Source organism: Montipora capricornis, chromosome 4 (assembly GCF_036669925.1).
Source record: "Montipora capricornis isolate CH-2021 chromosome 4, ASM3666992v2, whole genome shotgun sequence".
Lineage (NCBI taxonomy): Eukaryota > Metazoa > Cnidaria > Anthozoa > Scleractinia > Acroporidae > Montipora > Montipora capricornis.
In genome coordinates, this window is record NC_090886.1 from 36,632,664 (window position 1) to 36,650,163 (window position 17,500).

The window sequence follows — 17,500 nt, forward strand, 5'->3', positions numbered from 1 at the left end:
ATAACTTACGCCTCAGAGGCACCCAACGAATCCGTTCCGCACTTTATCTGCTCCAGCGGAATCTTGCTGGCTGGCAAAAATACAGGTGTTCCGATAAGCTGGCTGGGAAATTTATTATTGATGGAGGTTTTGGCTGGGAATTACTGACTTTTTCTAGCATTTCAACCCGAGCTGGCTGTAGAAACTCTGAAAACTTATCTAGCTGGCTGGGAAATTTCTTGTGTGTCTTGCTGGGAAAAAGGAACAGATAATGCTTTTCCAGCAAATCAGAGGAGATGTGCCAGTTCTTCGAAAAACGTGGCTATCCTGTCTCTGTGGTCAAAGCGGGCCATCATCGCGCCCAACAATTTGATCGACAGTCGTCACTACAAACGTCACAGAAAGATAAGAATGACAGAATTCCATTCACCCTCACTTTCCATCCTCATAATCACGCAGTCAAAAGCATCATTCTTAGTAATTTTAAATTACTCCAAAATGATCCCGAGACTGGTAGAATCTTTTCACAACCTCCACTTATTTCATTCAAACGCGACAAAAACGTAGGCAGCTTTTTAGTTAGAAGCGCGCTCAAGACCAACGAGCAACCCGGCACTTTCAAATGCGCGCGCTCACGATGCAAAACTTGTCTTTTCATTGTTAACACTAGCAAGATATCGGGACCTAAGCGATCTGTTAAGATCACCGATCGTTTCACATGTACCTCCGCAAATGTCATTTATTGCATAACCTGTACGTTATGCAATAAATTATACATTGGTGAGACAGGTAGACGACTAGGTGACCGATTCCGCAAACACCTTCGCGATGTTGAGAAGAATGACAAGGATGCATCTAAGCCAGTCGCTCGCCATTTTAATCTGCCTAACCACTCCAAAAAACACATGGCTATCTGCGGCCTTTCCCTACATCTAGGTACGACGGAAAGCCGCAAGAATCTGGAACAAAAATTCATCTTTCAAATCGGCACCCTTAATCCTCACGGTATTAACGAACGCTTTTCATTCAACTAATATATTCCTACTTTTCACGTTGCCATGTTACCACCAATAGCGTAGCTCCCACTCTACTATAAAAACTACACGTAACCCATAATCCCTCGATTCGCTCTGACGAAGGGCTAACGCTCGAAACGTCAGCTTTTAGAATCTCTGTACGGTGGTCAATTTACATTATCAACTCCGTTGATAAACCAAATTTTTGTTCAAAACAACCAGTTTACAGTAGCTTTGCAAATGATATTTCTTCATAGTGATGATGGATTGTATTTTAAACACAATAAAACACCACATAAAATGGCATACCGCTTAGCTTCCGTTCAGGGGTGGCCGCTTAATAAAGGTAAAAATAACAAAGAAAGACAAACATAGGACGGCCACAGGGTGGCTGCCTAATACAGGTAACAAATACAGCGTTTGTATGAGCGAAAAATCGGGACTTTGAAAACTGGCCGCTTAATAAAGGATGGCCGCTTAATACAGGGCCGTTATATACAGGTTCGACTGTATGTTCCATGTTAACTTCAGTGAATGAAATGACAGATTTACTTGTCCGGCGATGTTGACTCGGGAATAATCGGAAAAAATCCGAGTACTCCTTTTCAGAGTTTAACCTACGACTTTCCAGTTACGAGTTCGGATGCTTTGATGGATTGGCTCCCACGGTCTCTTGTAGCTCGGTGGTAGAGAATCCGAACTAGTAATCGGAAGGTTGTGAGTATAGGTTCGACTCCTGCAAAGAAGCACTCGGATTTTTCATCATCATCATCATTATTATCTTCTTCATCCAATATTAACATACGCTGAGTCGGGCACACATTTTCCTCCATTACTTGCTTGCTCGCTCGCTCGCTCGCTCACTCACTCACTCACTCACTCACTCACTCACTCACTCACTCACTCACTCACTCACTCACTCACTCACTCACTCACTCACTCACTCACTCACTCACTCACTCACTCACTCACTCACTCGCTCGCTCGCTCGCTCGCTGACTGACTGATTGACTGACTGACTGACTGACAGACAGACAGACAAAATCTTAGTTCCAAATGGACTGATCGAACATGGCGTCTCTTATTTATTTAATATTCTCCAATCCAGTGTCAGTCTTGATGGTGTCAATGTATGCAGTTCTTGGTCTACCTCGATTTGGTGACCAAGTTGCGGTTTTCAAAACAGCACATTAAAATCGAAGCCGTCTGTTCACAGGTAGCCCAAGCTCGATACACGAGTATCCGCTGTACTGCACTACATTATGCAAGAGTAGAAATATAAGGATTTGTATGGGGAAAACGGTTTTTGTCAAAATTCAAAAAAAATATTCACGATTTAAAAGATAAAAATAGCTTACCTTGCTTCAGTCTTGTGTGTTTTTGTCTCTGGTATGACTTCTGGGTTTATTAAGAGCGATTTAGGTGGGTTTTGGTTCCTCTTCTTTTCCCTCTATCAGTATTCTTTCCCAAGGTTGGGCACCGACACGAAGCCGCCGGAATCATCGAAAGAAAAAAAATTCGCTCCCAAGGATTCGATCGCCTCGAAATTCCACGTAGATCACGAACAATTCCTCCGCTAGCTATTCGTCTTCTTCATTCGAGCCGCTTGTACACTGAGAAGGAATTAAGGGCCACCAAACTCTGCAAACATTTGCTTGCTTTCAATGGGCACAACTTGGGTGCTCAATCGTGAGTCTTATTGCGCGTCGCTAAAGGATCTTCCAACGGTTTGGTTAACGCGGGTTGTGAATAAAGCCTCATTCGATAGCTCTCGAAGCAAACGTTTTCAGAGTTTGGCGGCCCTTAATTCCTTCTATCGTCTGTGATCTACTGACGATACATTTCTACTCTTGCATAATATATCGAGCTTGGTTTCCTCATTGTGAGGGCTACAATGACCAGCTAGTCTTAGTCTTCTCATACGGATTGTTTCACACACTCTTGGGAGACCCCCGTGGAGTTCCTGATTAGTCATTTGTTGTTGACTATGCACGTTCAGGGCCGTTCGCAGCATTCTAGTGTAGCATCCATTGATAAATAATTTTCCCCAGCATCTTGGTCAGGGTCCACGTTTCACTTCCATAAAGCATCCTCTGCTATCTGGCTTTAGCCGTCTTCATGGTCTCGTCCCAGATGGTATCTAAAAACTTCACGTCCCTTTACACTTTCTTTCTTTAATTCCTCGCTTCATCTTAGCCCCACTTTTCCCTCTCGTCCTCCCGGAGAACTTGGTTGTTTTGCACATCCGAACTATGTACGTCATCATCTTGTCTCTCTCACTTGAGTGCAAAGTTCGTCCTACTGGGTCCTGCTCCAGATTTCTACATTGACACTTTACTCGGAAGATCCTCCCGAGATATCGATGGTCACATACGTCTAATTTGGATATGTTTCTATGTGGATTTGTTTTTTGCTTTGTTTCTGCCCCTTATAAAACCACTGACTTGCATGTCTAACGGCTTGTGCCTACACATCCAGATCTTGAGGTTAGATTACTGCTACGAAATACCAAGCGCTCTATGCCACTTGTTGTTGGTCGTCGACAGCACTGAAGCTATGTCGAAACTTATGGCAGAAACGACAAGGGTGTACTAATATCACACTTCTCTCCATTTCAGGGATACCTGCAGTTTTTGTCAGCATATCTTTGGGCATCGCGACTGGAAGAAACGGGATCGATAGTTTTGTCAGCGACAAACAGTAAGTTCATCATTTTTGCCGGCAAGCTCTTGCCTTAAGAAAGTGTTTTGTTTGTTTTAAACTGAGAAGTAACTACTTTAATCACCTAGAGAATATAAATGATGTATCCTGCAAATCCCGTGTATTGATTTGCGGAGTTAAAGTGATTGATGACTGAGAAATCATTGCAGCGAAATCAGGCATGGCTGACGTCCACTTGAAAAAATTCGAGGTTTGATCAGTCGTTGAAGCCTTTATTGTTTCTCAGAATTCTTAATCAGCTGCATAAGTTGATCATTTCCAACTGCGATGAACTCTCTGTCAAAATCGCTTCATTGCTCCTGTCCATAGACCAAGAGTAACCAGTCTCATGAGATAGCAAATATTGCTGGTCAATGATGTTTTTGTACGAAAAATTAGCTGTTAGCTTACTTTTCTAACAACTTGAATTAAAGTGAAGTTAACTTAATTAACTGTCTCGTATCGCATTTTCGCTATGACCAACGTGGCTCTGCAGGTGTGTCATTTGATCTACACAAGCCGATTTTTCTTTAATTTTTTTTTTCCTACTTGTCTCACTCTCAATGAAGGTCACGTGAGTTGATAGAGGATAGAATTGGCTTCTGCATGCGAACGGCACACTGCGCGAAGCTTGAGAGACTCGTTGCTGGAAATTTTGCCAAAGTAGAACCGATTACTGGTTTACGAAATACTTTGGTAGAAACAAAGAAAGCCAGATTATTTAATTTTGTCTGAGGATGTGTTTAAAATGCCTGGAGAATCACCCCATTGTAATGACATTTTGTCTGTCTAACCAATCACGGACTTTGGTTATTAACGTGTTAAGCTATTCCAATGCCGGATTACTTCAGAGACCTTTTTAGAAAAATAGACGAACAATCTTTAACGATTCACAGGAAGGAGTTCAAAACTAAATAACCCATGTTTGGTTTATTTGTTTGTTTGTTTGTGTTTTCAAACACCAAGCTGCTGGCTTTCCTCTGGTAGCGGCGCCCTTTGGATATTTGCGACGTTTGTTGCGTTGGTTGAGCTTGTAAGTGAGTTTCGGAATCAATAAGTAGTTTTAACATAAATGGCCGCTACAGCAACAGAAACGCCATTAAACAAGAATACCATTGGTTACGGATAGTCGTGCTACAAGTGTGGCACGCATGTTAGTGCATTTCTTTGCCGTACTCCGCTTAAAGTGGCACTGTCATTCCAAATTTGCTTTTTTAGGTCAAAAATGAGTAAAAATCTAAATTAGTACTTTAGCTCACTCGTACAGCATTTCTGACAACCTACTGACAAGATGTGAAATATATTTATGGCACAAAGAGCTATTCGTATTTAATTTCTGGTGTCTCCAAACTTGAAAAGACTGGCCAGTTTTTTCAAGTTTTATTCCGTTTCCATCCTCTCCATCCTTGGATGCAAACAACAAAAAAATAGCTTCAGTGAACTTCAGTGGTCATTGGCAACAAAACTACAGCATTATTTTTTGGTTTTTATTGATGCAAGGACGTCTTTTAGTGTTTTGAAGTTTGACTAAAATAGCGTGACACTGCCCCTTTAACAACCACCTGAAATGACCAAATTTAAGATTTCAGAGACGAAAACGTAAGCACACAACGGTGAATCGTGCATTATTTATGTTTACTTTAAATCTAGTCTCCTTTGCAACCGCTTTTTGGTTTTGTTCACGCAAGGCTCCCCCCCGAAGAAAAGACAAAAAATAAAAAAAGAGCGGGGTGAGCGTTGCGTGACGCCCCAATAACAGCTTTAAAAGAGACTACTTCAAATCGGTCCGTACCAAATCACTTATGGCATACTTTACTCACGTGTTACAACGTTAACGAGATGGCATTATCACGAAATCCTTAAGATATTGGTAAGTTAGAGTGGATTTTGAAAAGAAGTTATCGTTGAAGTTGCCGCTGTCGTAATAGAGACATTTGGCATCGCGTATTTTGTGTCACATGACATTGCCTTGCGGTCGAGTTTGCACTTTGCGGTTCAAGTTCTAACGACTGAATACCCTTCTTGCGGCAAGCGATTTACCGCAGACAGGAGCCCATTAGTAGGAGCCTCCATATGCAGTAGATCTTTGAGTCAACTTTTGCGCGTATCTTTCTATTTTTAGAACGAAACCTTGAGCAGGAGACTCGCATTTACATAAATTTACATCAATTTGCAGGATTTAAATGCAGTGTTACTGCTTTATTTGTCTTCGTTAGACAATGACTTTATTCTGATTGGCCTTTTAAAACAGTGCGTGCAGAGCCGAGGAATTCTTGGCGTTCTAAAAATAGAAAGATGCGCGCACAGGTTGACTCATAAGGGCGTGTGTGAGATAGGCAAGCTCCTACTCATGGGCTCCTGCCGCAGAGTTTTTCACCTTAAAATTCTGTAGGAACTCACGTTTCAACCAATAAGTTATGTTTTGTTTTTTAACTCTTGAGTGAACACATTTTTGCTGATCATTTGCACCTCCTTGAAGACGCTTGCTCGGTTGAATTAAAACATGTAAAGTAAAACAATAATCCAACATGGCACGTGGCGCTAACTGCGGTTTGAAGTTTGCGGTCGACTTTGAAAACGCGAAGCTAAATGTCCCTAATAGTTAAAACTCCGGTGTCTTTTATCTCTTTCCTTGGAAAAGAGGTTACATCAAAACGTTCGGTAGCTAAGGAACCACGTTCACCTTACAGGGATTGCGTGCCGTGGAACAATTTTCGTAGCTGAATTCGTCATATCAGATCGTTACGTCAAGCAATGCTAATTTCCATAACAAAAAAAAACCGTCGAAAAGCTTCTCGGTTGAAGGTGGGCCTTAAAAGTCACTGCACAGAAGGAGTGACACCAACGATAGCAATGCGCCTGTGCGACGTCCGTGTATGTTTTTTTTAGCGAATGTTTAGTATTTTTCGGTTAGGAATCGTTACTAATAATTTGCTGGCTAAAATTTCACAAGAAGGACGTTTAATTGTTTAAACTTCTGCAAGCTCGGGTGTAGCCATTCAGTCTGATAAAACCGGCGAAACGAAACATATAATGCCAAACAATAACTTTATGATCTGTTATTGTAAATAAACATTTCTTTGACACAAGATACCTCTGGAACCCAGCCCTTGCCTTCCAAGGTTTACTCAGCTTCAATATTTGAGCCCAGGCTTCTGCTCGATAAATCCCGAGCAAGAAATGTGGCGGACACTGTCGACGTGACTTATTTCCGTTCTCCGTAGTGTATTCTGGGACGATGTCGCGTTAAAAGTCAATGGCGGGGGTGTTACACGCACTAACTCCAACAAAATTCGGGCAACAACATGTTACATTAAGAATCACCCTGTGCGTTATGTTACACCAGACAAATTTAACAACAATGTTGCGTTTAAAATCGGTTCATGTAACATCACCTTAATCGAGATTGGAGCGGGCCACACCCCTGCCGCGTAAGTAAAAGAAGCCCTTGGGTTGCCTTCGACTGAGTTCGGCCTTCTTCATCTCCTGTCTTTTCCTTTGGCAAATGTTCGTTAAGTTGATTGTTACTCTATTGTTTTAGGCGAACACGGTAATTGTCGTGCGAGTGATAAAGGAAATGGTATCAATGCAACATACATCGCACAGGCAGATGGAACAAGCCAGGTGAGATAGTTAACATCTTAAACTTCTGTCTTTTGGAAAGTTCCAGTGCAAGTTTATGTAAACACATTTTGTGTTGCAGGCTGGGGATCAGAGCGTGCTTGGTGTTGATGCCCCTGTTGGGTATCACGTGGTTATTTGGTCTCTTGACACCAGTACACACTGCGTTTCCGTACGTTAATGTCATTCTGAACTCCACTCAGGTATGACTTATAATTACATACTAGGTGTTGACTCCTGGGAGAATTCTCGACACTGATGCAAACCCTCGACTGCGTCTCGGGTTTGCATAATTGTCTCGACTTCTCCCAACTCCCCCTCGTGTTTGGATAGGCTATGGAAACACGGAAAACGTCCTCTATTGCATCCCACGTGATGTATTTGACATCACTCACCCAAACGCAGCAGTTACGAAGCTGAACGCACGCGCAAGTGCCAAAACAAGTTTACTAACTTGTTTTACCGGTTCAAATTTAATTTATTCGTCCTTGGCGCTGGACGGCGGCTCACTCAAAAAACTAACGCTTTCGCGCAGTGGTTTCTCTCTCGGGAAGCGTAGGAGAAACCAACTGCTCGCAGGGTATACTGAAATAGGTCAGTTTTTCACAATTTTCAAGTTTAAAAGAACAGTGGCACTTTCTTAAATTCTCTTGTACAAGTTAAATGTGTAGATACAACCTTGCTCTTCAAAAAGCCCCGCGTGAAAGTTAGGATTACGAATCTGGTAATCAGAAGAAAAAAATTGCCAATAATTTGGTGGCTTAAAGTTAAGGAGAATTCTATAGAAATTTGCCGACTCGCTTAACTTTAAGCGAGTTGGAAAAGGAATTGTTTTCACGGAATTATCCGTTGCCACTCGCTAAGTGACCTGAGAAACCGTTCTTGAAAACACGCCCAATGGACCTGAAAAGCCCCTCTGGGAAGTAGTCAATTCAGTATGTATTGTATGTATGTATTCGAACCCCGTGACCGCGCAATTGCGTCGCACTTTATTCTTTGATTGCATTCACGTGACAAGACGACCATGTTGGTGTCAAACAAGACAAAGAACTACAATAATTGTAGCATAATAACTGGGTCAAATTCCCAGAAGACTTTTTTATTACTGTTCTTTTCACCAACGTGGCCACCGTGACGTCAAAATTCGACTGAGAAAATGCTTTGAGAGAATTATTTGATGACAATTCAACCTGATCTTGTAGTAATTCCCAGTGTAATTCCTTCATTCTTTCCCAAAGGGGTTCTTTATTTTTGCTCTTCATTGCTGGCCAAAAATGAAGAGGTAAGACAGAGTTACTTAAGGTTTTTTGAATTGTAATTTTCAGTAAATTATACAAAAATACTGTAATTCCAATGCTTTCCCAAATATTTCGAAGCGATTCTTCATTTCATTCCTCGGAGGTAGCATGTAGCGTCCCTTCTCGTACAATCTCCAAAATGCTCCATTTCCGCAATTTAGATCCTAGTAGTCAGTATATATGGCGGGTCAATTAATTGGCCACTTTGAGGTCGCGCGGGAGACAGGGTCGAGAGTCTTATTGAATTGCTTTGTGGGAGTGTTTTGGGGAAGAGCCAGTTTGATCTGCAAAGCAAAAGACTTTCGTATACTCTTGTACGATAACGATTAACTATCTTTATAATTTAGTAAGTAAACGTCGCATGTACCTCAAACTCACTGAACTTTTGATCAAATCTTTTCGTTTTCGAGACAATTTTGCACCTTGGCAAGCGAGCCATCATTGTACAATAGTCTGGTGGTTTAGGAAGCTCAGCTCCAGGTATATTGTTTTCTTGTAATTTGAGTTCTTGCTCCGCGCACACAATGATGAAAATGAGTCTCCCAATGGGTTCACAGTGCAATTCAACAAGGCTGTTTCCCGTACATGATGATGTATGATATATGATACGAAACGTCAAGTTAAAATGCGTTATAATGTTTACCACCGCAGTTGGCTTTCAATTATTGTTTTTGATCAAGTTAAAATGGCCGAGAAACAAGAGTATTTATAATTCAGTCTCGTCGCATGCACTTTCGTTATTATCAGTATCACGCAAGGATTTCCTGCCTAACTTCCTACGAAAAAGCTGCGTGAGGAACATTAACGATAACTTTTTTCTTCTGATATTATGGATCACGGATATCTACATCGACGGAAGAAAGAAAGCCACAAAACAGCGACACATCCGATCAACACACACATGACACCTAGTCTGGGAATCGAACCCCGGGTACATTGGCGGGAAGCGAGCCATCGTCATCATATCTTTAATTAACCTTCGGATTTTAGAGTAGCTTGATTTAGCTTATATCATCGAGAATTTATCCTCCCTACGATGATAAACCACATAGGACAGACCGCAACACTAGGAACTTCATGCTCTACTCTTTGCGAATAGTATGTAGGTTATTTTTGCCCGACAGGGGGCCATTACCCGTAGCCTCCATCTTCCATATTAACACTCTAAGTCAACCCTTTCCCTTCTCTTTTTATTTTTAGAAACACCTCCAAGGGGGGCTTTAGTGGGTGTTTTCACAATAGCCATCATAAGAGACCGATAGTCATCAAATACGTATGTGATGTATGGAAGCCACTTCACGTATGTTCTCAGTCACATACGTCAAAATATAGTAGTTCTAAAAATAGAAAGATACCCGCTGGACAAGGTTGACTCAAGGGTACAATACGTATGGAAGCTTCGGGTAACGGGATCCTTTGCAATTACGATTGCGCCAGCTCTGCTCTCACGACTTCCTAGTGTCATCTCCGCTTAACTCCTGGATGCTTCGAATTGTTCGTAGAAGTTTAGCGATCTGGAATGACAAGGAAAGAGTTTAAAAACGTACATTAGCGTCGTAGATCTTAAATTCCCTTATACGAGGAACCAACACTGTCACAAACATGTTTTAGAATGGTGTCCTGGTAGCCGCCGCCGTCGTCTTTCAGAAAGCTCCTCCATGGCGTCGCAGCACCCGCAGAGGGATCCCTAATTCCTCGAGATGTTTTGTTCCCTTAACAAATCAAACCTCGGTTGGATAACTTGTTTGATACCCAGCCCATTAAAACGCATGTTGAATTTATGGAAGAATAACAAGATTTTTGTTTAAGAGATTAAACAAGATATGTTCAAAAAGACCATATCTCAGTGCGCGGCCATGCACTCTTTTAACTCCTTGAAACGCGAGCCGGCTTTCATTCGGTGCAAATCAGATTTTCTAACTGCTTAAAAAAATTAAAATAAGAAGTAAAACATCTGTCATTTTAGTAGTACTTCCGACCTTCAAGATTTCAAAATTTTCAGGCGGAAATTTCTCCAGAACCGCCAACAAAATACGCTCCGCCGTCCCTGTTCAACATGATCTCTTTTCTAAATGAACGATTATCGTTCATGATTCGTAATTTGCTTTGAATTTACTATTATCGTTTATTCATGACATTGTGTCCAAGGACTGGTGGTAGCAGAGAAAATAAGGAAATAAAAAGTCGTATCCCATAGAATATCGCTGCTGAAGAGTAATTAGGCCTAAGCTAGAACAATAATTTATAATAATAATTTAATTTTAATGTGCATTTTTGGGTTCTCGTATTTCCTAATGTGCTTCGTTTACTTAATTATAAAAAAAATCGTTAAATTGTACGGTAAATTTACTGTGCGTGTTATCCATACTGTACTGTAACCCGACCTGCAATGTAGTATTGACTTTTATTTTAAGTTATTGTGAAATGAATTAAAAATGGCCAGTACATACATTTGAAAAAGAAACTGTACAAGTCATAATTGAAGATACAAAAAAAAAAAAATAATAATAATGATAATAGGTAATAAGTATGGGTAATCAAATGGTGACGCGTGAAATTAAGAAATAATTTCACGCACGTTTTGTCCAAATTTCCCGAGCCTTTTGGCGAGGGAAATTATTTGATTTTGGACAAAACGCAAGTGAAATTATTCCCTAATTTCACGCGTTGACAAAATACTCTTTAATTTTCAAACCTGGACGCCATTTTAGCACTAAAAGTTGCCATGGCAACAATGTAATTTCACATGTGAAATTATAAATTAACGCTGAAATTTCGCGCCAAAATTAAAGACTAATTTGCCACCCATGTTATTATAATAATAACATATACCAATGCGCAATGATGACATAGGAAATCCAGAGGCTCCTTAGCCCCATCTCTAAGCCCAGCAAATCGCGGCAAAATAACAAATGCCGTCCTAAGAAAATATGTCTTAAGATGGCGCCTAACAAACGCCGACCTGAGTAAAATGTCTTAAGATGGCGCTATACACGCAATTTAAATTCTCATGTGACTTCTTAGCGACTTATACCAATGACGTTGTAGAAATAAAAATTAAACAAGGCGAACCTGTAAGGTAAAGTTTAATTGTAATTCTGCAAGTTACTGGTCAAGAGCGATGAGATCACGTGCCCTCCCTTTGATGTGCCGTATACATCCTCATACAACCCTACCCATGATGATATTCCAGATGTGAATGGCCATTCGCCTGCCTTTTTTGAAACTGACTGCTCGATTTCCGCGCGCTATCTCATGTGAATTCTTCGATCCTGACGAATAACTTGCTGAATTACAATTAAACGTCAACTTACAGGTAAGCCTTGTTTGATTTTTAAATTTTACTTGGGGTACCATCTCGTCTCTCTAGATATCTTACCCATCATGCACAGGAAAACTTTGACAGTCCTCCCCCACCCTCCCCCCCCCCCCGAAAGAGAGTCAGGGCCGAATCCTGTACTTTGTTCCTTCGCACAACACACGTCTCAATGAAATTTGGCCTATGATTGGCTCATTCTATAAATAATCGGTATGCAAGATATGGGGAACAACGGAAGGAACAATTTTTCGCGACATTTTTAATGAAAAGAACGATTTTTGAAATGGTTTGTGAGAAACCTCCTTCCCAGGTAAAGTGAAGGAAAAAGGTCCTGGGAACGAGGCTGCTTTGCACGGGAAAAGGGAGACGGAAATCTGGGACCTTTCTTTTCACCGCGCACCGGTGGCTCAGTTGGTTGAGCACCGGGCAGTCACGCGGGAGGTCGTGAGTTCAACTCCGGCCGGACCAACACTCAGGGTCTTTAAATAACTGAGAAGAAAGTGCTACCCTTGTAATTACATCTGCAGATGGTTAGACTCTCTAGTCTTCTCGGATAAGGACGATAAACAGGAGGTCCCGTCTCATAACCCTTCTATGTTCATAATCCTGTGGGACGTAAAAGAACCCACACACTTATCGCAAAGAGTAGGGCATGTAGTTCCCGCTGTCTTCTGTGGTGTATCATGGTTGGGAAAGTAAATGCTCGGAGATATTAGCTACACCAAGCTACTCTAAAATCCGAGGGTAAAGAAAGATATATGATATGACATGATATATTCAATATGGCGGAAGCATACGCTGGCCTGACGTCCTCTAGCACCTGAGGCCGAAAATTATAGGTTTCAATGACCTCATGCACCCGAGAAATATCTACACCAAATCGCCAGCAAATACTTACCGAGAAATTTGACTACTTTAGAAGGTTCGCCAAGGAGACTTCATCGGGAATTTTAGTTTGAACTTTAAAGATCCCGGCGCTTTGCGAGCCTTAACTTGTGCTTTGTTAGAACAAGACTTTGGCCTGAAGCTAAATATCCCGTTAGATCGACTTATTCCCACAGTTCCTCTTCGACTTAACTATACCTTGTGGATTGAAGATCTGCTTTCGTGTCTTTCAAAAGTCTATCGTCACGAGACAGTTCGGGGATTTGACGTCGGTGACGCTTTAATCTCGATCAACATTCGCCGGCAACAGTGCACTGTTACACTCTGACGTCATAGATTTTGCACTGTTTCCAGCTCAGAGACTTTTGGCGGGAAACAGTTTTATTGTTAGATGTCATGTGACCTCGAAGTAACCAATGAGATCGCGCGCTGCTGGGGGAAAAACTCAGAATGAAGAATGTCGTTAGTTTAACGAGGAAAAGTAATTGTGCAGCACGTGAAGCATGCATTTTAGTACATTTCTTCTTCGCATAATCTGCAAAAGAACAATGTGAAATTACCACGGCTGGACGACAACTTCAGCATACAATGGTGAATTTTTCTTTCTCTATCATAATTTCATATCCGTCCAAACCAATCCCTTTACGGGGTATTTCGGCCATGTTATACTTCTTGAGTGAGACGGAGTGATAGCCAAAGACTTATCAGTGTTTGCGTCCTCGTTGCTGTTGTCCATGCTAAAACTCTTTATTTGGAGCCAATATTTTTTCCAATGAACAAAACGTCATAAATACTTTTGTCCTTTGGCCATTTCAATTTCAACAGGAAAAGAAAACAAACAGCGGTTACAAACATTTTTATTTTATACTTGACGTTTCGTATGTTGCAGCATACATCATCAGAAGTGACGGTTAAAACTGTTACACAGAATTTTAAAAAACTAGAGCGAGGAACTGGTGACTAGTTAAAAAGAGTGATAACAAAATCGTAACTTCCGGTAGTCGATTCTTCCGGAAGAAATTAATAAAGAAAAAGCTTCTCACTACCAATGTTTTCATTGAGAGAGGGTTTTAAGTCACTGATTAATAGCGTTTCTTTAATTTTACACTGCAAGTCGGACTTTCCAGTTGCGAGGATTTCAAAATGGTCCCATTTGATGTTATGACCGGTGGAAATTGCAACATCTACCGGTCATAACATCAAATGGGACCATTTTGAAATCCTCGCAAGTGGAGAGTCCGACTTGCAGTGTAAAATTAAAGAAACGCTATTAATCAGTGACTCAAAACCCTCTCTCAATGAAAACATTGGTAGTGAGAAGCTTTTTCTTTATTAATTTCTTCCGGAAGAATCGACTACCGGAAGTTACGATTTTGTTATCACACTTTTTATCTAGTCACCAGTTCCTCGCTCTAGTTTTTTAAAATTCTGTGTAACAGTTTTTACCGTCACTTCTGATGAGGTATGCTGCAACATACGAAACGTCAAGTATAAAATGAAAATGTTTGTAACCGCTGTTTGTTTTCTTTTCCTAATGAACAAAACGTTTTTTTTTTTTTTTTTTTTTGGGGGGGGGGGGGGGGGGGTGGGGGTGGGGGTGCAGGGATGGGGCAGTGGTGAGAGCACTCGCCTCACACCAATGTGGCTTGGGTTCGATTCCCAGACTCGGCGTCATATGTGGGTTGAGTTTGTTGGTTCTCTACTCTGCACTGAGAGGTTTTCTCCAGGTACTCCGGTTTTTCCCTCTCCTAAAAAAACAAAGTTTGATTTGCATTGATTTGTTAATTTCAATTTACAGTGTCCCCGATTAGTGCTCCAACGCTAGAAGATTAGACACTTAAATAAAGTTCCTTTCCTGGGACCGTGCAATCAGTGATAAAGATGATGCGGCAAGAAAGCTGAAACCGCGATGGGTTTGTGATTCGTATAAAATTATTTTTTGTTTCATTCTCATGTCCCTCAGGAGTGGATATATAGGAGGGGGTTGCACCACTAAGGAATGCAAAATACCAGTTATATTAGAAAGCCCCTGGTAATCGGGGGAGGGGGGGCTTGCGCACCCTCTGCACCCTCCTCCTCGACTTTAAAGCAATCAAGGTGTTTACTTTCGTAAGTTTCGACCAAAAATTGTTACGAACGCCGTAACAGGCCCCTTTAATCGCACAAATTATCACAGAGCTCTCCATACGACCACGGTTGATTGGAGGTTTTCGCGAGACGTCATCGCAGCCATGTTGTTGGACGAAAACAAAAGACCTATTAGCTTATTTTGTTCGTCCACCAGAAGTCCTACATTTCTCTATTGTTACTGGTGTCTCTAGAGGTTGGTTGAAAACGTCCGATTGACAAATCATCCCCCACGCTTTTTATTGTGCGTCGTCGCGTTTAACCTGTATATCTGAGAATTAATTTTCTCGAATTTAGTGTCGATATGCCCAGCAAATACACAAAGCGCAATTTCCACAGTGTGACATTTGTCAAATGAGCTAAGTGGAATTTCCGTGAAGTTGAAATTCAGACTGAGAAGGCGGACTTTATTGCAGGTGTTTGCAGCTGCTAGAGTCGTTTGGCTGGGTATTAAACTAAATTTGGGTTTTCTGTAAAAAAAAAGGTTTATTGAATAAAAAATCGATGATGTTGGACAATATTTTTTATGCCTTTCCTCATAGTTGTACCCCAAATCTATCTCAATAAATTTGAGAGAATTTTGCACGCTGATCTCGATCAGGAAAGAATTTCCCATTCGGGAGTTTTAGCTCACTATGTGTAGAAACTAGAAACCATCGGATTTCTTCTTGCAAATTGTAAATAACCAGTAGCAAAGAATCGGTTCCATTTCTGTTTTGAATAGTTTTGAGAAAATAGTAGTTTGAGTTTACACTCATTTCACTTATAAACTGAAAACCATTTTTATAGGAACGTTTAGGCTGTATTAAGCAAAATTTTAAGAACATAAAAAGAATATTTCCGGTTACTTGACGACAACGTCGTTGTTTGGCTTATTTGGTTTTCGTGATGAGCGTGTTCTTATTGGATGATACACTTAAGAACAATCACTTTGTAGTCCAACACACAACTGCAAGAGCATTTTCGGGCTCAAACATCAAATCGACAAAAAAAAATAAAGAAGGCCGCTCAGCCTCAGCCCCAAAATTCGACGTTCTTACAAATAAAAGGGTCTAGTTCTCATATACTATTGGTAGTGGTAATTAAAAGCCTTCAATTTGCGTTTGTGTTCAACAGCCGACGAAGGCTCACCGCTGATACAGTTTTTCGAAGTAATTAAGGAAAAACAAAATCTAAATCAACTGACATCTGGCTTTTAAACTGTGTGGAGCAAGAGTTGTCCGTTCTGCAAGTCGGCGTCAAAGTTATGAAAACAATATTATGTTTAGTGGCGGTTTTTGGAATTGCTTGTCTGGGAGTATTTTCGCGTAAGTACCTCTGTAACATGAATATTAATTAGTTTTTTGGGTTTTAATAGCTGGGGAAGCCGAGGACGTTTCGACCGCTATGTGTTTGCCAGTTTTGGAGCACATACATTAGAAGGCATCATACATTAGAATACACATTAGGTAAGAATTTTGAAAGGTGTGTCAAAGGAAAATCGACAAGATCAGCCACAAGAATCTTAAATTTAGGCGATAAGATAATCCACCAGTTGTGATCTTAATGTGCTATGGAGAAGCAAATCTTCATCTGATGGTAAAAATGCATTCAATTGGCAGGAACGCAGGTTTGATTCGAGAATATATTACCAGAAAGTTTAGTATTTTAAGAGATACAAATGTTCGGCCGAAAACAAATTTAGCGGCTAGTGTCGTTGTACAAATGGAATCAGGTTGTTCGAGAGGAGATCTTTAATTTTTTTTTTTTTTTATGTTTTTATTTACATTTTACACTACTTACAAAATTGACTACTACCACTACCACTACTACTGCCAACATAACGACACTAAACGGACTCACCTGTCTATTGATCATTAAAAATACTATGCAAATTAGCAATATATATTAACGATAACATACAAATTAAACAAACCAAGACAAAATATCGTGACACTAAATCCTAACGAACTGACATTCCAACTTTAACGATGTAGGTCCAAGAGAAGCAAAAACTTAACTAATTAATAATAATAATAATATTTTATTCATTTCTGGAGCGCATCTTAACATGATTATGATCAGATGCGCATTCTTATGTTATAAATACGAGAAATAATAGATTAGGTAAGTAGGTAGGTAATACTTTATTTAAAATATTCAAATGAAAAGAGAAACACGCTAGTCCCAACAACTCTCGGCTGGTTTCCATGGAGGGCGTGTTGACCCATAAAACCGTATATTAAAATACTAAACTAATTCTAAAATTTGCCTTTGCTACTGATACTACGACTATTACAGAAAAAACTATTGTAAAAATATACATCTTAGCAAGACCCAACTATTTTCTAATAAGCTTCTTAAATGAAGGAATTGACACGACGAGTTTTGCTTCATTCGAGAGCTGGTTCCAAAGCATAGCATCACTAAATTTAAACCTTCTTTTTAGAAATTCCTTTTTCGGTTTAGGAAGTGTCAGATCAGTAGCCCTATTGCGTAGATGGTAATTAACCTGATCGACATTCCTTCTAACAAAAGACTTCCTAAGGCCGTGGACGGTGTAGTCATATTTAGTA

The 17,500-nt window shown here is 40.5% G+C and overlaps 1 protein-coding gene across 1 annotated transcript in view; it reads left to right on the forward strand.

Annotated features, from left to right (window-relative positions):
• Positions 1-15,025, forward strand: part of LOC138046868 (latrophilin-like protein LAT-2) — a 25,405-nt gene extending 10,380 nt beyond the window's left edge. Inside the window, exons 8-13 of the mRNA XM_068893449.1 lie at positions 3,614-3,695; positions 4,662-4,728; positions 7,237-7,319; positions 7,399-7,519; positions 8,555-8,598; positions 14,617-15,025. Coding sequence (XP_068749550.1) covers positions 3,614-3,695; positions 4,662-4,728; positions 7,237-7,319; positions 7,399-7,519; positions 8,555-8,598; positions 14,617-14,629 — 410 coding nt within the window. The 3' untranslated portion in view covers positions 14,630-15,025. The remainder of the gene's footprint in view (positions 1-3,613; positions 3,696-4,661; positions 4,729-7,236; positions 7,320-7,398; positions 7,520-8,554; positions 8,599-14,616) is intronic.
• The last annotated feature ends 2,475 nt before the right edge of the window (positions 15,026-17,500 follow it).